Source organism: Ostrea edulis, chromosome 1, assembly GCF_947568905.1.
Source record: "Ostrea edulis chromosome 1, xbOstEdul1.1, whole genome shotgun sequence".
Classification (NCBI taxonomy): Eukaryota; Metazoa; Mollusca; class Bivalvia; order Ostreida; family Ostreidae; genus Ostrea; species Ostrea edulis.
Genome location: NC_079164.1, coordinates 71,333,163 through 71,356,836, shown reverse-complemented (window position 1 = coordinate 71,356,836; position 23,674 = coordinate 71,333,163). Strand labels below are relative to the sequence as shown.

At 34.2% G+C, this 23,674-nt stretch overlaps 1 protein-coding gene across 3 annotated transcripts in view; it reads left to right on the top strand.

Moving 5' to 3' along the window:
* The window catches only part of LOC125683102 (3-keto-steroid reductase/17-beta-hydroxysteroid dehydrogenase 7-like), a 70,485-nt gene that overhangs the window by 26,405 nt on the left and 20,406 nt on the right, over window positions 1-23,674 (top strand). For 2 of the 3 annotated variants that reach the window (XM_048923913.2, XM_056159196.1), the window contains 5 exons: window positions 3,785-3,860; window positions 11,814-11,918; window positions 15,538-15,594; window positions 18,364-18,462; window positions 20,019-22,351. In XM_048923913.2, the coding sequence (XP_048779870.1) occupies window positions 3,785-3,860; window positions 11,814-11,918; window positions 15,538-15,594; window positions 18,364-18,462; window positions 20,019-20,111 (430 nt within the window). In that variant the 3' untranslated portion in view covers window positions 20,112-22,351. Of the gene's footprint in view, window positions 1-3,784; window positions 3,861-11,813; window positions 11,919-15,537; window positions 15,595-18,363; window positions 18,463-20,018; window positions 22,352-23,674 lie in introns of those variants that run through there. The other variant, XM_056159205.1, reaches the window with a different exon arrangement.

Sequence of the window (23,674 nt, the reverse complement as noted above, 5' to 3'; positions counted from 1 at the left end):
TTTTATCAATAAAGTTAATAAAATGTACTTGATTGACCATAGCTCAAGGCTTGGTCAATCAAGTACATTTTATTAACTTTATTGATAAAATTTCAAACTCCTATGGACATACAGTTAGGGTGGACCAGTGATATAGGTTCAAAGGTACGCCAGTATCGCAACATTAACAATCGACCTTTGCTGTGGTTTATTATGACGTTATAGAATGCTAACGAAATGCTGAATTTCTATATTCTTTAATAATGTGTTACATGTACAGGAGAGGGGTGGTTTGGAGAATTTAGTTTTTGCTAGAATTCACAGAACTTGCCGTTGTTCATTCAATTAACAGTATCTAGCGATGGTTACTTCCGAATTTGTTACGAAAATGTGGGTATATATAACAGTAAAAGACATCAAAGCATGCCATGTGTTGAAAATAAATGTTTTCTCGAAGTAGAATATCTATTGATCTTATTACTTAATCTGACAAATTATTTTAGGGGCGAGATCAAATGTTCAATGTTAGAGAAAACTGAGTTCGCATAGTTCTCACCAAGACCCCCCCCCCCCCCCCCCCCCAATACAAAACTAAATATGAAGTATGTTGAAACTAATCGATTAACAAGTAAAACAAATGAAAGTGTACATTGAAACTATTAAATGTTTATTAAAATGTATTATTATGTGGTTTTAAAGTCAGTTGTCTTTTTTTCCCACTAACGTGTAATCGATGTCGGATGACAGAAACTTACGAGTTTTTACCCCCTCTTCCCCCTAACTATTTGAATTTAGAAATTTTTCCGACATGATCTTTTCCAATGCTTTGCAAGATTTCGAAAATATCCTCTGAGAGATTTATTTTAAAATAACGATAGGAAACTGCGAATGTGAAAGAGGCAACAAAACAAAAGCATTGTTCTTAAACGGACAAAATCGCCTATAGAAACATGTACTGAAATTTCTGATCACTTAAAACTGACAAGTATCTACAGGAATTTAAGGGAGTAACCTTTCAATTTTTATTGGGATATAGAGGCAACTGCGGATCCTGCCTTTTCCCGCAGCATTTTCGATCCTGTCTTTTTCTTTTCTTTTCAATATTTAGCACTATTTGAATTCTGGGATATTGCTATCCTGCCTTTTCTTTACATATCGGAGCTCGCCTTTTTCACCCTGTATTCCCCCTCCCATACCTATTGATACTGCGATGGATTATAAGTATAACACGGTTATTCCTGTTTAAAAGATAAAATTTATAAAATATCTGATAAGTTATATCTTCTAAAGTTTACGAGATATCTTGTATCTTTTATAAGACATCTTATGAATCTCACGCTACGTACGGTGCAATTTACACTGAAATCAAATAGTGAAACTTACACTTGTTAGGCACGAGATAATATAATGCCAAATACTTGGGACCGCCTACCTATAATTTAACCGACCTATCAAAAGCGCTCTTTAAAATCACTCGGGGACTTTCCAAATGAACTATCTGAAGCACGTCATGTACTTGCCGATATGTCTCGTTCACACTTACTGTAAATCCACAGGAAATGAAAAATATTGTATGCATAGAGATGTGTCTACTTATTAGGACATAACATCCATAATTCAGCTGCCCTATACACTTCACTTAATTTTTGTCAATGACAATGAGACAATGAGAATAAATTGAAAAGGTATATGATATGGATAGCCAGATTTTTGTGGGTTCAAAGACAGACTTTATCTTTGTTTGTGTCATCCTGGACAAATATCAATGGCTTTGATCTTCCATACAGTGACACCTCTATAAGACAAAATATATGTACTGGTTTTGATCATGATTTGACTTTCAAGAATGGAGTTCATCTTCTGGTTGAAGATCTTCAGTTTTTGCATTCTGATGTTGTTTGGCTGGTAACATCTTTAACAAAATATTCTGGTCCTTATTTGAAATATTTGTTGAAATTGTCACTGTACCTCCTCCCTGTTACATATGTCAACCCTGTCATCTTGAATTTAAAAAAAAGAGTACCATCTGCTAAAATGCTGTTTCCATGATAGAGGAGTTGATGAAGTGTTATTCACACTATTGCCTAGTTCGATGCTCAGAGTATCTGTCTTTCATCTGAACATTCAAACCCAAGCAAAACTGTAAAAACCACATCATTGTTGCTAGTCCTTGGTACACCCATTCTTCATTATATAACAGTTTGAAGTGTTTTATGCTTGTTTACTGCATGTTTGGTTTCATGTGAGTCTCTTGTTACACTGTTCACAAAGGTGGGGCTGCAGTCTTGGTATTGTTTTATTGTGTCGCCTGCGTTACACGCAGTGGCGACATATAGGGATCACTATCCGTCGTCCTGCATCGTCGTCTGGCGTCGTCGTCGTCACAAAAAATTTCTGTCACAGTTTTCTCAAGAACCACATGGGGCAACTCCCCGATATTTGGCACAGAGCATCAGTGTGGCCAACTGTATTGTGTAAGACATTTTCGAATCTGTCGCTTATCAACTTCCTGTTTGCCGGGACTTAGAATTTTTTACAGCAAAAAAATTTCTGTCACACTTTTCTCAAGAACCACATGGGGCAACTCCCTGATATTTGGCACAGAGCATCAGTGTGGCCAACTGTATTGTGAAAGACATTTTCAAATCTGTCGCTTATCAACTTCCTGTTTGCCGGGACTTAGAATTTTTTACAGCAAAAAAATTTCTGTCACACTTTTCTCAAGAACCACATGGGGCAACTCCCTGATATTTGGCACAGAGCATCAGTGTGGCCAACTGTATTGTGTAAGACATTTTTGAATCTGTCGCTTATCAACTTCCTGTTTGCCGGGACTTAGAATTTTTTACAGCAAAAAGTTATCGTTAAAGAATGTTTAGTAATTCTCAAAACCTTTAAAAGAAGTATTAAAGTGACAAAAACCATTTGAATAATTTACTTTTTCAACATTATACGTGATATATTACATATAGAATGAACTAGCAGGCGACACATGTCTTCCGGGGAAGACTTAATACTGCGTATCAATAAAGATTTTGAAAAAATTGATGAGTGATTGTGACATCATACATTAAGTCCACTGTGTGTGTATTGAGGTGTCAGCTGTGATCAGCTGTTATAATTCCTCTGCATACTTTATGTATGATACTACAATGAGTAATCATCAAGAGTTTTCTACTGCACCCCTTGTCACAAATATAGATGGGTTGTTTTTTAGTAACTAGTGTGAGCAATTCATTGCTTCATGCTAACACAGTAATTTGAAATCCACTGTAGTTACATGTTTGTCTTAATGTTTTGTGTCATCTGCAAAGCATTGCAACATTTAAGGTTTACTTTGCACATCATATGTCTGTCTGTCTATCACACCTTAGAACTGTATTACTGTAAGAGATTGGACTTGATATTTGTGTGCGGATCATTTAATACAGTAAAACATGTTTATAACAAATATGTTTATAACGAAGTCATATTTATTTTGAAGTGATATTTATTCCCCTATGAGAGGAAAATAATGAACATTTTATTGGATATAATGAAGTTTGGTTATAATGATCAAATTTTTTTGCTGGTCCTGGAGGTTCGCTATAACTGTGTTTTACTGTACATGTATATACCACGACTAATGATGCCACTACAGGCAACACACAATAGTCTTTGATGACCAGGAAAGTGGCATTTAGAACATTCTGTGTGCATGACAGTAGTTTTATAGAGATTTTAGATACATGTACAATATATTTCACAACATAGATTTATCAATGATTTCATGATTTTTCCATTTCAAATATATAATGTTTTGCAGACATGATCCTTATGGTTCATCAAAGTTTGGAATAGATGTAATGAGTGTGGCACTGAATGACAGACTAAATACACAGGTGCAGTATTTACAATTACCTGATATTTCACACTAGGTTCATTAAAGCAAATCCAGTTCTCTCAGTTTATATGTCAGTTTGACCCATTTTCTTCTAGAGTTTTTAGATCACCTGAACCAAAAGCTTAGGTTTGCTTTTCTGATCAAGTTTTAGTTGACATCTATCTATGTTTTTGGTGTGAACTTTTCACATTTTCATCTTCTCAAGAACCACAGGACCATTATCAACCAAACTTGACACAAAGCATTCTTGGGTAAAGGGGATTCATGCTTGCTCAAATGAAGGATCATGCCTTCTAAAGGCAGAATACAAGAAATAGTGAAGGTATGGTGTGTATGTAAAAATCTTACTCTTAAGAATCACTGAATCAATGAAACCAAAATTCTGCATGAAAGCTTCCGTAAAGTCTGTACAACCAGGACCCTCTAGTGCATGGGTGGTTGCAAAAATATGACAATTTCTTTATCCACATCATATGTCCCGTGTTCCCATCACATTATAAATGCCTAGGGTTTTCAGTATATTGCTGTTTCAGAAACTTTGGTAATACCTCAAAGATATTTCTATTTTGCTACGTACAATACAATACTAAATTTTATGCAGTGCCCTAATCAATATAAAATATCTAAAGCGCTTCACATAGCCAACTTGGCACAGTGAGCACAAAATAGCAAGGCACAGGTTTGTTTATTTTAAAAAAAAAAGGGGGGGGGGGACAATGTTCTTTTTTTCAAAGTAAACTATATTACATGTATTTGCACCATTTTGCTAACATAAAAATGTGGTCTCTGGCAAATTTAATGTGAGAAAATTTCAAATAGGAAGAAAATGCTAGTGATTTCATAGTTGTACCAGTTTTAAACAGCACTGACACTTTAAACAGTACTTGTAGTACGAACGAATCTTCTTAATAGATATATCTACTGTCTCTGATTATTATGAGGCCCCATTCAATCGGTACATAATTCCTTACAGAAATTATTTATTTAGTTCTGCATTGAATCACATTGATCTTTTTGTGATTACAACTCCTTTCTTTGCACTCTCATGTGACATCGTAGGATTTTGCAAAATCTTTATCTAATTAAACTTTGTGCATGATAGAAATATGTTTTTGGGGGAATTTTTTTCACAGGTATAATAAAAAATCTGGTAAACTATCTGATATTGAAAAGGTTGATATTTTCTGTAGATAACCAATTATTTGCATTAAAAATATGTTGTCAAGGGCAATAACTCTTATGTTGGTGTGTCATATTCAATAATTTCCCTGATATCCACATTTTATATATATTCATAAAATAGCAATTTCTTGAAATATTTTGTCATTTGAACCAGTTTTTGTATATTTTTGTTATGATCTGTAATGAAAAGGGGCCATTTTCTTATGTTGACTTATACCTCGGAGTATGTTTGTGTTGCCCTGAATTGGAATAACGTCCTGTCATTGGATAAAACGCCTCACTTGATTGCCATAAAAATTTCTTTAAACTCTTAGTAGCAGAATTTGGACAGCAACATGTGTGTGGAACTTTTTATTAATTGTATTTCTATCTTATACATATTTACATATTAAACATATTGCTCCTCAACAAAACAAAACATTAGAGGTTTGTAACTGACTGTTTATAGAAATCTGTCAGGTTGTTAAAGCCCAACGAAGGCTCGGCTTCACCTCGTCTTCTATGAACTTTAACAACCTGACGAATTTCTGTAGACAGTCAGTAGCAAATCTAATAAGTAATCATGTCTGACATCTTTAAAAAGACGGTAACATAAAACATTTTTTTTGTTTTTTGATTAAATTATGGGCAACATATAGCTAACAATTATTGGCAATCCCATGTGCAAATTCCTAATTTTCATTTGTGTGGATCAGTGTAGTTATGAGTATGTGACGTATATTGATTTTTACATGACTGAAACACAAATGAATAATCTAGAATTTATAGGAGCAGCTGGTCTATTTCAGATTGTGTTAGAAAGTGCGTATGGAGAAATGAGGAATTAATTTTTGTTTGGTTGAATAATTCCTTAATAGCATGTATAAAAGTTTTGAATAAAAGATTGTAAAAAATATTTAAATATATTTAATTGCTGTTTTTAACACGGTTCATTTTTATACATTATTAATTATATATTATTGATTTACAATTTTATACTAAGTTTTTGCAAGAAGTATTCCTGGAATGGCAGTGTATAAGATATAAAAGCAAGTAGTTACGAGTTTCCAGGTATAAATGAAATAAATGAATTTATAAAATGATGTTATTTGTTTTGAATGGGCCATACATGTAGCTACATGTGCACATACACTCACAAAACACACACACACACATGTTCAAAAACCAAGTCATGCAAATTGGACCAAATCTAAAAAAAAAAAAAAAGAAAAAAAAAAGACAACTGTAATCATCATTTGACAAAGATCCATGGTATCATTAGTGTATTTACAAATTTGAATGATATTTCATACATTTATAATTTTTGGAAACCACAAAAGTGTTCCTACATGAATGATAGTTAATATCAATGCTTTTTAGCTCACCTGAGCTGAAAGCTCAAGTGAGATTTTCTAATTGCCTGTTGTCCGTCTGTCTGTCTGTCTGTAAACTTATTACATTTTCAAATTTTTCTCCAGAACCACTGGACCAATTTCAACCAAACTTGGCAAAAAAGCATCATTGAGTGAAGGGCTTTCAGGTTTGTTCAAATGAAGGGCCATGTCCTTTCAAAGGGGAGAAATTCGCAAAATATGCAAAAATAGAATAGGGTCATTTAAAAATCTTCTTCCCAAGAACCACTGGGCCAGAAGAGCTGAAATTTACATGAAAGCTACCTGACATAGTGCAGATTCAAGTTTGACAAAATCATGACCCCCCAGGGTTAGGATGGGGCCACAATAGGGGATCAAAGTTTTACATACAAATATATAGGCAAAAATCTTCTGATGAAGAATCACTGGGCCAGAAAAGTTTACATTTACATAAAAGAGCTGAGGTTTACATAAATGCTTCCTGACATAGTGCAGATTCAAGTCTGTTAAAATCATGTCCCCTTGGGAAAGGTTGGGGCCATAATAGGGATAAAAGTTTTACATGTTAGTATATAGGAAAAATCTTTAAATATGGGCCAAGGTGACTATGGTGAGCAATGTGGCTCATGGGCCTTTTGTTTAGCTCATCAGGATGAATGTCTTGAGAGTTATTGTCATGACCCCAGTGTCAGCATTGGCATCACATTTTAAGGGGAAAACTATAACCTTGGCTATGTTTCTTTTTACCCAAGGGGGATAGGTCTTTGATATTTCACGTATTAATTCCTCAGGCCTTTCATTTGATACTAAGACTTGTGACCTAATAATGATTGAGTTTGGACTTTGACATACTTTTCAAAAACTTTAACCTTGGCTATATCTTTTGAACCAAGGGAAACAGGGAAGTAAAGTCACATGTCCTTGCAAACTACATGTATGATGTCTTCTGGTAACTCTTGTTTATAAAACAAGTAGTTAAATTTATTTCTATTGTAAAATAAAAGATGTTGTATTAAAATTCCTGATTGTTTCCTTTGAAATAAGTTAGAATGCTTAAAATTTTAGCAGCCAATTTGATGCTTTATATCGATCATTATTGTCTTGATTGATTATGTCCCTTCATATTTTAAACTGCCTATACATAATTTATTCCTTTATTTTTCTGTGTACAAAATATATCCACCTTACCTCACATTTATGAAAAATCAATAATAAAATTTATAAATTCTGAAACACTGAATTTTCAAAGAAGTATTATTATTAGTTTAATTGCTACCATATGCAGAGAATTATTATTCTTTATTGCCCCAACCATATATGTCTAATGGCATAAACATATACAATTAAAGTACACTACAGGTAAACAATAGTATGGCATGGTACACAACATTGGTGATTAATACTACCGTTCTTAATTAAGTACAGTTTGTATTTTAATCTTCACAAAGTATATATCTGGCATCTTATTGAAAAATTAATTGTAATTGATCCAAATCTTATAGAGAATTTATTTTTAAAAATACCCCAAGTATATCAGTATTTTAGAAATTGAGAACAAAACTTAAAATCTTTTATTACAAACACATCTTAGTATGATGAAAACATTTCCAACCAAAAAAAAAAAAAAATTGATCAGAGATATGTTTTGATAGTTAATCACATAGATTACCTAGAAAAGAATTTTAATCCCGTAACATTGCATCATAAAATTTGGAAAGTATACAGATAAAGTTTGATAATAGCATGTATAGGAGTTTAGAAAACATTGTATATCATTACAGCTTTTTCTTGTCCCATAAAACTAAAAAAGAATTGTAAAACAAAGACTAAATATTTCATAAAGGACTGACCATGACCAATATAGTTTCACAGATTGACACTTATGGAAATAAGGACTTTCATGACATTAAAGTGATGCAATTTTAATAAGCAGCAATTTGAGTATTTAGTGTTTTCTATCAATTTTGCTCAGGATCAGTACTTTTTGCTCAGGTTTGGTTTAGGTTTAAAGAATAGGCCTATATAGCAATATTTCTGAAATTTGGTCTTTTCATTTCGATATCTTAGTATAATATATATTTTTTTCAGTAGACACATGTATAATTTTTGGAAGATTTTAGCCTTATATTTAATTATCATAGATATATTTTTATTTAAAAAATTAGATTGTCTATCTGAGTCTTTGAGGCATGTTTAATTAGATATTTATGTCGTGCATCAAGTTGCAGGAAAATTAAGATTTTAGAATCTCTTATTTTCAAACAAAACACCTTTTTTATTATTCAGAAAAAATCACCAAAAATTTCATACAAATAAGCTATGAAAAGAGCTTATGTCATCACTTTTTCAATGGTGAAATCATACTCCACATGAGATATTGCTTTATAATGAGTCATTAGATAAAATATTGGTGTAGCAATCAACTTTCAATAATGATATTTATTGTATAAAATGAATGCATTGGAAAAGTATTATCAAATGCATAATACTGTTAATATTAAGATATATATATATATATATATATATAAATTACTTTTCGCAATGATCGGTAAAAGTACATGTATATAGGTAAAAAAAATATAAAAGATACACGAAGACGTTTAGTAAAGCTTTAGGGCTTTCATTTCAAATCTTCAGAAGCTTTACATTTAGTAACATAGCTATGTTACAAATTGTAAAGCTTCTGAAGATTTGAGGTGAAAGCGCTAAAGCTTTACTAAACGTCAGCTATGTTACTAAATGTAAAGCTTCTGAAGATTTGAAATGAAAGCCATTATTTCCCTATTGGTGTATTTTGATATATCTGGATTGGGCCGTAATAGTCTGCCACTTGGGATACAGTATCCCAAATATGTATAATATATATATATTGTCTATATGATATATCTAGGACCCAACATGTATGAAGAAGTTAAAAGATTGACCTAATATTTCAATTAGATGTTTGTGTAAAATTAAGAAAAAAGTTCTTACCACCTTCTGTAGCCAATCTTCCAAACCAAATAATTTCAACTGAACACCATGCATGTTCACATTTTCAGGCCATATTATATAATGGGGAAAAATGTATTAAATCAGACTTTTTATAAACTGATATAAATTAGCAAATCAGAATCTGCAGAGATGGTTAACAAAGGTATAATGACAATCTTGTCTGCCCATTACACCTGCATGGCTGCATCAATCACGCATCCTCCTATCCAATTTGTGTTTTCTGATGTGGAGATTCCAGTGAAAGTTCTTGATTTATATGGTCTTGTGAAAGGGTAGAACTGCGCCATTTCATCTTTCTGATATCGATAGATGCCTATTTCTTGAAATTATTTAATTGTAAATTAAGGTAATTGTAATCTTGTCAGTGACTCATTTATATGAAATGTTGTATATTAAGTGTATATATATATATGTAATTGCTCTGAAGTCACATTTTACTTTTATCAAAATTTCTAAGACTACTCTCATCATATTTTTTTTTCTTTCATTATGATACATATACATTTTATTCTTTGCACAGTTCCACAAAATGTTTAAACTGGCCAAGATATGTTATTTTTTCCCTTTGATTTCAATAAATATTAGAATTTCGTTATTGTTATGCAAATCTCCATTTAAGAAAGTAAAAAATTATGGACATTTTCCATTATATTCTATGAGAAATATATGTAGTATTCTGGATGAATCAACATTTGACGTGCTCCATGGCAAAATCCATTCCAGATTAATATGATTAATTCATCAAAGGTTAAATTACTCCATCATATATAAACTATATCAAGGAAAGAAAATTCAAACTCCTGAAAAGTAAAATTTATGAATCTAGTGGTCAATATGGAACAACTTAACATTTTTCAGCCCATGGTTTGAATTAATCATTAGTACATGATACAAGTAGGTATGTCCTAAAATGTATTTGATAAAATGAGATTCATTTGATTTAAAAGCAGGAAGAAATAAACATATATCACCAACACATCACAGTGTGAAGTCCCTATTTATTTCTATATTTTCTAATAAACTTGAAGGTTCCTATATTTTCCCTATAAGGCCAATTCAATTCAACTTAATTAGTAGATTATCATCTGGGGTCAGAAAAAATATGGGGCAGATGGGAGGATTTTATGTTTTAATCTTCATTTCCCGAGAAAAGAAAATTAATGACAAAAGGGCATCGCACAAAGTGTTAATCAAGTTAACATTGAAAGAATCCTTGGTAGAAGATATAAAACCAACATTCTGTGACTATAATCATGTCACTGGGAAGCAAGTTTGTTTGAAATTGTAATTTTTGGGAAAATAAAGAAAAATCGGGGCAGGCCCTTTTTCGAGGGGCGCACGGGGATGATAATATTTCAATTAATTTTAATTAGCCTAAGTCATTAAAATCCCTATAAAGCCCTATATATAAAAAATAAAAAATAAATGACAGTCCTATTTTCAAAAATGATAAAATAAAAAAAAAAGAGGAGGAAACACAATGCAGGTCAAATTGTTAAAAATTGTCCTCACTTTATGCTGTTTATTGGTTTCTCTCTCTTTCTCTCTCTCTCCCTTGCTCTCTCTCTCTTTCCCTCCCTCCCCCCCTTTCTCTTTCTGTTAGTTTTTCTAGACCTGTAGAGTTGCAGACTTGACACTTGACAAACTTTACATTTTATATTTTCATAAGAGCAAAACAACTAAAAAGAGTGTTGTGGTCTATGGACCCCTTGTGAGCAGTGTTTGTTAATTTTACTCATTTGGTATTTAAAGCATCTTCTGTGAGAATTGTTACATATATTGTAATAAAACTGATTCATCAGTTGTGAAAAAATTTCGAATCTGTCTATATATATACCCTGTGAAATACTGAATATCTACTGATTTTTGCTATAGATAAAATTTTAAAAGGTGTAATTGAATTTTCAAAACAATGTTTTTCCTGAAAATAAAGTCTTAGAAAATACTTCATGTAGGTGTAATTAATTTAGTGGGATTGCATGTTTTATTGCCTTTGGTGATGAAGCAAGAGCTTTGATTTATAGTTGTGCTTTTCTGTAAACATTTTTGTGTATCCATTATCAAACACAGAACAAGTGTTCAAAGGCCGTCAGCGCAGAGAATAGGCCTAGATTTTGCAGCCCTTCACCGGCAATGGTGACGTCTCCATATGAGTGAAATATTTTCGAGACGGACCTAAAACAATATTTAATCAATCAATCAGAACAAGCTCAATCACAATTACAGATCCAGTTGCACCAAATTTTGACTACGCTAAAATAAGTACACATATATAGTGTGTCTTTTTAGCCACTATAGGGTTAATTCACAAAATTTTGATTTACTGTAATTTTAACCCAATTTACATAAAATAAATCTATACCAAACGTTCCAGGCTTACATTAACACTGTTTCAAGGTGCATTGCTTTTTTTTACTCTTCAGAAAGTGTACTCCCATGCATGCTGCCCAGGCCTGGTGCTGACCAATCTGACCAATGCTATCTTTCCAATGTGGGTTTGGTACATACTCCTGCCTTTCTTTTTGCTTGTAAGTAATACTTTTACATGTTATACTTCAGTAATTATACCCCCCGCAAACGAAGTTTGGGGGGGTATACTGGAATCACTTTGTCCGTCTGTCCGTCCATTTGTCTGTAGACGCAATTTGTCCGAAGTTTATTTCTAATACCGCTGGACATATTTCATTCAAACTTTATGCACATCTTCTATATATTATGTAGTTGTGCAGCTCCTATTTTCATTGAAATTTTTTAACAGTTATAGAAGTTACGCATATTTTCTTTTCATTTTGGGGGTTGTGCACTTTGTCCAGAGTTTAATTCTAATACCGTTGAACAGATTTGATTCAAACTTTATTCTCATCTTATATATATAATGTAGTTGTGCATCTTCTATTTTCATTGAAATATTTTAACAGTTATGGAAGTTACGGACATTTTCGGGTTTGGCATCCACATACTGTATCTGCAATCTTGTGACTTCTCGGTAAAACATAAAGTGGCTCATGTGTGTTGAATACTTATTTGTCAGATAGTATTTATAATCTCAACTATCCCTGGCAATGGGATTCATAGTAAACTGCCTTTATTGCAGCTACTTAGAGTTGTTATACCAGTGGAAAAGATTACAATAATACCAATACTTGAGCTAATGTCATTTATTTACTGACAAAATCAATGACAAAGTAAAGTTGGCATAACATAATGATCTTTAACAAAGTGAATATAAACTAAAGACTAGAAGAGTAGACCAGGGATTTGCAATCATACAGCCTAAAATGTGCGAAATAGTATTCATTGTTTATATTAAGCATATTTTTAATATTTCATGTACTGCTGTACTGTAGAATATACACTTCTGCATTCACATTGATTGCCCTGTAGATAATGTGAAAATATCCATTGTGCTTGCATTAAATATTTCCCATCTTCTTACATGCCCCTCGGGGGGTATTAGTCCCATTAGGACAGTTCTAGTTTTAACTAAATGCAGCAAATTTATCATGGATTAAGAATTCATTGTGCCTCACAATTCATTGAGAGAGGGGAATATAGGAATGAGACCGTTCGTGTGTGAGTGAGTGAGGCTGTATATAGGAATGAGACTGTTCGTGTGTGAGTGAGTGAGGCTGTATATAGGAATGAGACTGTTCGTGTGTGAGTGAGGCTGTATATAGGAATGAGACTGTTCGTGTGTGAGTGAGTGAGGCTGTATATAGGAATGAGACTGTTCGTGTGTGAGTGAGTGAGGCTGTATATAGGAATGAGACTGTTCGTGTGTGAGTGAGGCTGTATATAGGAATGAGACTGTTCGTGTGTGAGTGAGGCTGTATATAGGAATGAGACTGTTCGTGTGTGAGTGAGTGAGGCTGTAGATAGGAATGAGACTGTTCGTGTGTGAGTGAGGCTGTATATAGGAATGAGACTGTTCGTGTGTGAGTGAGGCTGTATATAGGAATGAGACTGTTCGTGTGTGAGTGAGGCTGTATATAGGAATGAGACTGTTCGTGTGTGAGTGAGTGAGGCTGTAGATAGGAATGAGACTGTTCGTGTGTGAGTGAGTGAGGCTGTATATAGGAATGAGACTGTTCGTGTGTGATTGAGGCTGTATATAGGAATGAGACTGTCCGTGTGCGAGTGAGGCTGTATATAGGAATGAGACTGTTCATGTATGAGCGAGTGGGGCTGTATATTTTGCTCGATGGATTTCATACTTTGCTTTGTTATCACGAAAAGAAGAAATCTAATGATTTTAGGGTCAAGAGATATAAGGTCAAGGTCATAGGGCTTGATAGAAAAAGCTTGTAGACACTCTAGAGACTGCATATTTCAATAAATCTGTATTTAGCTACATGCTTATAGATTTACTAATTGCCTACATTGTTAGGGGGTGCCCTGCCTTGTGGAGCTCTTGTTAGATTGAACTTGTACAGTTTACATTTCAGTAGTGAAAACATGATTAAATCCGCTAGTATGATATGGTCTCATCTGCCTTGTAATATGAAAGGATATTTTAAACAAAGACCTTTATGTTGTTTCTGTACCAATACATCAAAATAAAGTCAACAGAATTAGCTACTGATGTCAGTAAATAGTCTGCATACACAAAGAAGTAAGAACTCGAGTGCTGATAGGATTCAGTTTGACAAGGTATAATTAATTAAGATCATGTTTTGTGTTGGTGGAAACGTGCGCAGTAGTCTTGCTTAAAGGAACCTTTGGTGCTGCAAATAAGTATCAGAATCAGGATGGTCAAAACCACATTTAAAGAAATGTTAAAAAAAATGAAGGTGTGTCTTGTGTTTGATTTTTTTGAATTACAACTTTTTTCAATTTACTAGATGCAGCCCATGCACGTTTGTGAATAATAACATAATAAAAATAAACTGAAGTAAATTTGGTTCATTATGAATACATGTACAATGTAGCTTTTTAATACCACCCCCCAACTGGCTGAATTTGAAAGTCCTAGCAAAAGTCTTATGTATTCCTTACACTGAAATTCTCGTTGTTATACCTGTCTTTCCAGAAAACTGGACATTGGTTAGTTTCTTTTAGATTTGTCATTTAAAGCTATCATTAACAAACTTAGGAAATACTTCTCTACAAAAGTGACCAAAGTTAATGATTTTGTAAAGGGCGAGATCAAAAGATTGATGTCGGATAAAAATCTAAATTCAAATAGTTAGGGGGAGGGGGGATAAAATCTCCCTGAAGTTTTCGTCATCCAACATCGATTACACTTTAGTGGAAAAAAAGACAAGCAAATTTAAAAACCACAAAATGATATTTCATTTGTGAATAAACAGTAGAAAATGCATTCAGTGTTATCAATATAATCGTATGTTTTTACTTGTTAATCAATTAGTTTCAACATTCATATTTAGCTTTGAAAGGGGTGGGGGTCTTGGTGAAAACTATGTAAATTTAGTTTTTTGTCAGACATTGAACTTTTGATCTCACCCCTAAGAAGCAGCACAACTAAATCCCCATGTCCAGAGGTGTTCATTATGAGCACATGGTCATGAGCACCTAACTCCTGTTTGTTTATTCACCACCTGAGTGAAATAATTAAGTGACAAAATTTTTTAATATGTGTAGGAATCATGTTTTTTTTTACACCAATATTCACAGATTGACCTTGAAATTTGTGAAGTTAAGTAAATCACGAGAGATTAGAAAAAAAGAAGAAGATATGATGCAATACTGTAAACAGGGTACATGTATATATGATGTAAAAAAATTTAGGCATGACTGCTACATGAGGGTATGCTAGTCCGATTCTTAATTTACTAGTTTTTTGGTGAAATTTTAGAAAATACTGTATGCAACTAGATGCACAACACATTGAGAGATAAAAGTAAAATGTCTCGTATACACATGCATGGAAGCAGATCTAACATTTAATTTCAATTAGATTCACAGTGTGTGTATATATATATATATATATATTAAAATATATACATGTATATATATATATATATATATATATATATATATATATATATAGCGAAAATTACAAATTACAATACTTGGCATAAAGGCTGCTGATGACAAAGATTGCTAAATAAACAGACATACCAAGGTCATTTGGTGAAGGTCAGAAATTTTAAACTTAATTTATATTTTCTTTTTATTTATTTGCAGATGAGAATCTTTGTAGCCAACTTTAACTTAAGTCCATACAATGGATCAGAATCATTGGTAGGTATTCAAAACTCAGTGTGTAATTGAAGCTCTGAACAGTATAATTGATAGGCATCATGAGATCAACAACCTTCTTGCTGATAGCTAGGTACTCAAATTTCCCCTTCAATTTGTTCACACTATAACTGCTGGGCTATGCTAGCGGTTGGAAGCTAGATTGCAAATGAATGTATGAGAATATGCTATTAAAAATTCCTATCAAAAAACCACTATCCAGTAGGCTACAATTTGTCAATTTATATCAAAAGACAGGCATTCTGAGGTATTGTACATTCTGGTTTGCTCACACTTTGACCCCCAGGGCCATGGCATGACTTTAATAGGGATTAAAAAACTGTATGCAGTTTAATGTTCACTATTTTCCACTGAAGACTGAAAAAAAAAATTAAAACTACAGTGAATATAGCATAGTCATAATTCTTATATAGAATAGACACAAATACCATGAAATTTTTGAAAATAAATTTAGAGAAAATAACCTGTAGGGCAAAATCATATACTCAAGATGCCTGTACAATACATGTATGTGTATGTATGTATGTATGTATGTATGTGTGTGTGTGTGTATATATATATATATATATATATATATGAGAAATAAGGGGAATTTAAGAAACATATAAAAAAAATTCTGAAGAACAATATAACGGTAGAAATTGTCAGATTTTTGTGGAAGCATCCTCATGTAGTGTAGAATAAGATTTTTTTCCAGTGACATAAGTTTAAGGAGGTATGCTACACCAGAGAAATTTGATATGGATGAAAAGTGAAGGATATGTACAACAATATTTTGAAATTGAAAATGTTCAAATTTACATGATTCAGTTAAAAAATGCAGTTTTAGAAGAAAGCAATCTGAAAAAAATTTAAAACCCCTGGTGGACTGAAACCCATGATCTACAGTTCAGTAGTTGACATGCTAACCTACTGAGCTACTCAGCTAGGTGGTGATTCTTGAAATGAATTGGCAAATATTGCTGATACTTGTATTTGTATCCATGTTATAAAAGGAAGTCAGCCATTATGACAATGTAGAGCACCTCCTTGATCCTGGTAGTTGGGCATAAACTTTCATTTTCTAAAGATGACCAAAACCAGCTTCAACCAAATTTAAATTTGGACATAAAGTTTTTATGTAAAGAGTTTATAAATTTGTTTTGTTGAATTGTTGAAGGGTCTTTCCTCCTTTCAACAAAATTAATCAAGAAGTTGTGAAAATGAGGAGCTTTTGAAAATCTGCTGAAGAACCACTCATTTAGAAGACTAAACTTGCATGGAAGCATCTCCATGTGGATTCAAATTTGTTCAAGTGTTGGCCCCTTGGGTCAGGTCAACTTGGGGATTTAAATATTGCAGAATTCTTAGATTGACCGCTACTTTAAGAAACATTAAATAAAATGACCTGATGTACAAAGCAGCCCATGGGCCATTTGTTTTAGTTAAAGGTTTGGTGTAATCAGCTGTTTTGTAATTGTCTTCATGTTACTGATGCTACAATGGATATTTGATATGTATCCATGTAGAAATCTCTTCATTTGTACAGTACTTCAGTTTTAGACTCCAATGTAACTTGATCTACCCAATTTAGATGACTTGGATATGATTATAGTCAGAACAGCCAACATATTAGGCCATATCAAATAGCCATGATTATTTGTTATCATTACCGGTATTCTTCCTTTTTTTTTTGCGTGTGACTAGACAATTTGGCAGACTCCAGTTATTATAATCCTATGATTGGATAAAGACTGCAATAGTATCTCAGAAATTCATGTAGGAAGCAAATAGATACACTCATCATCAAGAATTGTATGCTGTTTACTTTCTGGGCAGGTAAAACGGGTCCTTCTGCTTCTACATATAGAGTGTATGAAGGTTTCCATATAGCATATTAAATCATGTGTAGACTAATTCATTATTATATCCCCCAAACGAAGTTCTGGGGGGTATATAGGAATCACTCTGTCTGTCTGTCTGTCCGTCCGTCTGTCTGTGCAGATTCGTGTCCGGGCCATAACTTCTTTGTTCTTTGACTTAGGCATACCATATTTGGCACACAGGTAGATCACCATGAGATGATGTGTTGAATACCTTCATGACCTCTATATGACCTTGACATCAAGGTCAAAATTAGAGGTTTTTTTTACAATGGACTCGTGTCTGGGTCATAACATCTTTGTTCTTTGACATAGGCATACCATATTTGACACATGAGTGTATCACCATGAGACGATGTGTCATGTACCTTCATGACCTCCATATGACCTTGACCTCAAGGTAAAAATTAAAAGGTTTTTACAATGGATTCGTGTCAGGGCCATGACTTCTTTGTTCTTTGACATAGGCATATCATATTTGACATGTGAGTGTATCACCATGAGACGATGTGTCAAGTACCTTCATGACCTCTATATGACCTTGAACTTTGACCTCAAGGTCAAAATTGATTATAGGGTTTTGACATAGTCACACCATAAGACATGGGTGTATCACCATGAGACTATGTGTCATGAACATTCATGACCTCTTTATGACCTTGACCTTTGATTTCAAGGTCAAAATTATAGGTTTATGCCATGAATTTGTGTTCGGACTATATCTTCCATTTTCTTCTACAAAGGCATACAATATTTTTACACTCAGGAAAGAGGTAATTTATACCTATTAACAACACCCTTTAGGAGATTGGGGTAAGCGGGGGGTATTCTTAGTGAGCATTGCTCACAGTACATCTTGTTACTTCTTACTTTAATTATTTCTCTTCAGGTTTGGTTGTCAAAACAAAACCCTAAAGAGCTGGACCCAAAATCTAGATATGAGAGCAACACCTCATTCTTTGGGAAAAGATACGTGTCATCGAGAAAGGTATGTGTTATACAGACCATGTAACCAAGGATAGTTGAGGACAAGGAAACACAAAATGGGAGGGGAGGTGCACATAGCGGCTACTCTGCTGTGGATATTTTACCATTTTAAATTCACCTTGTTAAATTCACGGTTTTTATGTCCATTCTATATAAATGTTATGGTTATCTGGAGCTTGTGAGAGGGGGAGGAAAATTGAGTGACAGGAGAGAATGTTTGACAGGGGACATGAGCAAGATCAAGAATCAGGAGGAGAATAGAATAATTTAATATGTATCCCTCCATTACTGTCCATAATCTAACCCTGGTTATGAATTTGAAATTCATTCCCTTATATGTACATCCTGATTAGACTTGGATAAATATAACTGATATTTTGAAGCTGTATAGCTTCATAATGAAGGGCATTTTATTAGCTCACCTAAAATGAAAGCTCAAGTGAACTCTTGTGATCAAAGTTTGTCTGTAGTTTGTCTTCTATAAACTTTTCACATTTTGTACATCATCTTCACAAGAACCACTGCGCCAATTTCAATTAAACCACAATGCATCGTTGTGTAAAGGAGACTCAGATGCAATGTGAAGTGATAAGAATACGTAAAAAATAGAATGGTGTGTTTAGAAAATCTAAATAAAAGACTTTTGAAAAGGGGGGGGGGGGATAAAGTGAAAATATTAAAAGATCCACTGAAGTAGGAAAAACTAAACCTATTCGATTTCATTCATTCCCCCCCCCCCCCCCCCCCCCCCCTCCCCAACAGTCTTACTAACTGAAACTGAAATTTAATATCTTATGAACACACTTAAACTAAATAGTACAATACATGTTTATCATTAAAATGTAGATATAAGAAATGTGTTTCAGTTTTTGAAAATCTGAGATAATATACTCCAGATCTCATTACTTTGGCATAGATTTCATTGAGTGCTAACAGTTGTGAAGATCAATATGCCAATGTGAAGATCAGGCCCAAGGTATATCATCTCATAACATACCTTCCAACATGAAAACAACACTTCTGAAATAATGCAAAGCTTCCTTGTATAATGCAGACTCAAGTTTGTTCAAACCATGATCCCTCTGAGGCCACATAGTTTTACATAATAGATCTGTATAGGAAAATTCTTAGAAAATCTTCTCAAGGACCACAAGGATACACTATATCACAGGAAGCTTTGAAGTTTTTCATACAAATATATAGTAAAATTCTTTGAAAATCTTGTTCTCAAGAACCGTAAGGATGTAATTTGTCAGTTTATTATACAAGCATCCTCATGTAGTGTACATTCAAGGATGTACATGCCATGACCTCTGAGGTCTGGATGGAGCCACAAGAAGGGTTTAAAGTTTTACAAAAGGAATACAAGCATATAGATAGAAAGTAATTCTGTAATGATAATGTTCTCAAGATTGAACCACAAGTAGCCAATCAAACAGATAGGCATTCATCTTGTTATTATGTTGATACAAGATAGCATTCACGCCATCAGCTGTATAAAGAAATACAACTGCTTAGGTGAGCATTGTGGCCTATGGGCATCTTGTTATTTTGTAGCTGCCAATTGAGACATCTACCTGTGACCAGTTGATTGAGGAGTGTGATGCTATGTATAGAATGTTTAAAAATAGACAATCATTGGACTCCTAGTTTGATTTGTGCCAACCTGGTTCACATTAAGAGCTGGATATAAAGACATGGTCCAATTAATGTATGAGTGTTTTTCTGTGAATTCAGAAAACATTGAAGAATATTTGAAAACATTGAGGAATATATTTGAAAATATGGAATACCAGTACATGTATTTATTTGAAAATATTGGAAGAATATTTATTTGAAAGCATTGAAGAATATTTATTTGAAAAGTATTTATCAGAGATGAAAATTATTTTGCATATGTCCACACATACAGTATTTTATATGAATTGAAAATTACTCCCAGAAAGGAAAGTTGAATGAAATTTTCTTGCATAGAGAGGAAATATTCACCCAGATGCAGTGAAGAATGATATATATAACTAATATTTGCATTGAATTCATTGCTATTAAGATGTTCTCTGTCAGCATCATTGCTAGCCATGCTTACTGAGTCTAAGAGTACCTACCCTACTTCAAATGATATAGTCTAAGAGTGAATGGAGACAATAGGCATGGTTTGTGATGATGTCTGTCAGGGGCATAGATGGAAATAGTTTTACTTTGATCACATTGAGTTATCTCTCTTTGTTCTTGCTTTTTAAAACTGGGTGCAGAGTTACTGTCTTTCTAGTTTTATGGGTCACTCTGGTGATTAACCTATCGTGACCTGTGTCCAGTCGTTAAGTTGTCTGTAGAAATGCCTTTTTTTTTTTTTAGAGACATTGAAAACTTGTACCTGACACAAAGATTTTTTTTAGTGTGTGGCATGACTATTTGGTCAAGGCTAAGGTCACTGGTAAAGACTGTTAAACATTTATATGGGTCATGTCTTTAAAATGGAGGATATTAACATCTTATAGTCAAGAATGTTGATCATTATCTGTTAGTATGTTATGACCTTGTTTGGGTTTATGTCAAATAACCATAAAAGTCAAGGTCACTTGAAAATATGTTAGAAATATTTGTTTCAGGCTACGACTTTATAATGGAGAAAGTTGAAGCTCGTATTTGGCACAAAGGTTGCTTATGATCAGTCAGTTTGTTTTGACCCAGAACCATGGTCAAGATCAAGGCCACCGATGAAAAAAAAATTGGAAATATCTGTCCGGGCTATAATTTTGCACATGGAGAAACAGAAGAAATTTAATTAATTTTAATCATGAAAACAGTTTAAAATATGTACCTATTGCACAAACAATCTACAATCCCTTTTTGTGTGATGCTCATGTGATTATTAGGACCCATAGGCCTCTTATTAAAAAGCTGCTACCTGTTTTTTTATTAGCTTATGTGAGCTATAAGGTCAAGTGAGCTTTTCTGATCACCTGTTGTCTGTCTGTCCATTTGTCTGTAAACTACACATTTTCGACATCTTCAGAACCACAGAGCCAATTTTAACCAAACTTACCATAAAGCATACTTGGGTAAATTGGCTTCAAAATTGTTCAAATGAAGGGTATGCACCCTTTTCAAAGGGAGCTGATTAAGAAATATTAAAAATATGGTGGCATGATTCCAAAATCATCTTCTCAAGAACCACTGGACCAGAAAAAAACGAAACCTATGTGAATGAAAGCTTCCTTAATGAGTGGAGATTCAAATTTGTTCAAAGCATGGCACCTGGGGATAGTGTGGGGCCACAATATTGGATCAAACTTTTACATGGTAATATATATTAGAAAATCTTTAAAAAATTACCTCGTATTGCAGATTCATATTTGCCTTGGTTGGTTTAAATAGGGGATCAAAGTTTTTCATAAGAATATATGTATATACAAGAAATTTGAAAAAAAAGATTGTTTTTTTTCATAGACCTTTGGGTTAGGATGGGGGCAAGGCCCATTAAGGATGAAATGTTACATAATATACGAATATACATGTAAGGGAAAAAGTCTTCTCCAGATCAGTGAGGCCATGTTAGTTGTATTGATTCTTAGGCATCCTCAAGTTGTTTTGATTCAAGTTCATTTAAGTCACAACCCCATGTGGCTGGGTTGGGGTCAAAATTTATAGGATTAAAGATTTTTTAAAAATGTATAAGGGGGGTGACTCAGTCTAAGGTGACTCAGGTGAGCATTGTGACCAATTAGTCTTTTGTATATCTATGCAATTATTTTATTTGACTGTTGATTATGCACATAACAGAGCTGTGATATGTACTCGTAGATTTTATTCATGGCAGCAAATTCAGTATTTGATGGAATGACACATCTTAATTTTGCGTAGAAATTAAAGCTAGTAAACTTAATAAATGTGTTCTTTTCTGTTCAGTAACTAGCGTGCATATATATAAGAAAATTTCAAGTCCATAATAAAGCCTTATATACCTCACAAAGGATGCATATCCTCATACCGTTTGATTCAGTGTTGTGCAGTACATGCTAAAGAGCATTTACCTGCAATATTTGAGTTAGTTCATTTTTAAGCATGGAAGGTGAAGAATACAGTAGACCCTCCTGTATACAGCCATACCAGAGACAGACCAACAGCCAACCATACCATAGGCAGACCAACAGACAGCCATACAAGAGATAGACCAACAGACAGCCACACCAGAGATAGACCAACAGACAGTCATACCAGAGACAGACCAACAGACAGCCGTACCAGAGACAGACCAACAGACAACCATACCATAGACAGACCAACAGACAGCCATACCATAAACAGACCAACAGACAGCCATACCAGAGAACGACCAACAGACAATCACACCAAAGACAGAACAACAGACAGCCATACCAGAGACAGAACAACAGACAGCCACACCAGAGACAGAACAACAGACAGCCACACCAGAGACAGACAAACAGACAGCCATACCAGAGACAGACCAACAGACAGTCACACCAGAGACAGACCAACAGATAGTCACACCAGAGACAGACCAACAGACAGCCATACCAGAGATAGACCAACAGACATCCATACCAGAGATAGACCAACAGACATCCATACCAGAGACAGACCAACAGACAGTCACACCAGAGACAAACCAACAGACCATCATATCAGAGACAGAACAACAGACAGCCACACAAGAGACAGACAGCCATACCAGAGACAGACCAACAGACAGCCACACCAGAGACAGACTAACAGACAGTCATACCAGAGACAGAGCAACAGACAGCCATACCAGAGACAGACCAACAGACAGTCATACCAGAGACAGACAAACAGCCAGCCATACCAGAGACAGACCAACAGACAGCCATACCAGAGACAGACCAACAGACAGCCACACTAGAGACAGGGCTACAGACAGCCATACTAGAGACAGACCAACAGACAGCTATACCAGAGACAGACCAACAGACAGCCACACTAGAGACAGGCCTACAGACAGCTATACCAGAGACAGGCCAACAGACAGTCATACCAGAGACAGACCAACAGACATTCATACCAGAGACAGACCAACAGACAGCTATACCAGAGACAGGTCAACAGACAATCACACTAGAGACAGGCCAACAGACAGTCATATTAGAGACAGACCAACAGACAGTCATACCAGAGATAGACCAACAGACAGTCATACCAGAGACAGACCAACAGACAGTCATACCAGA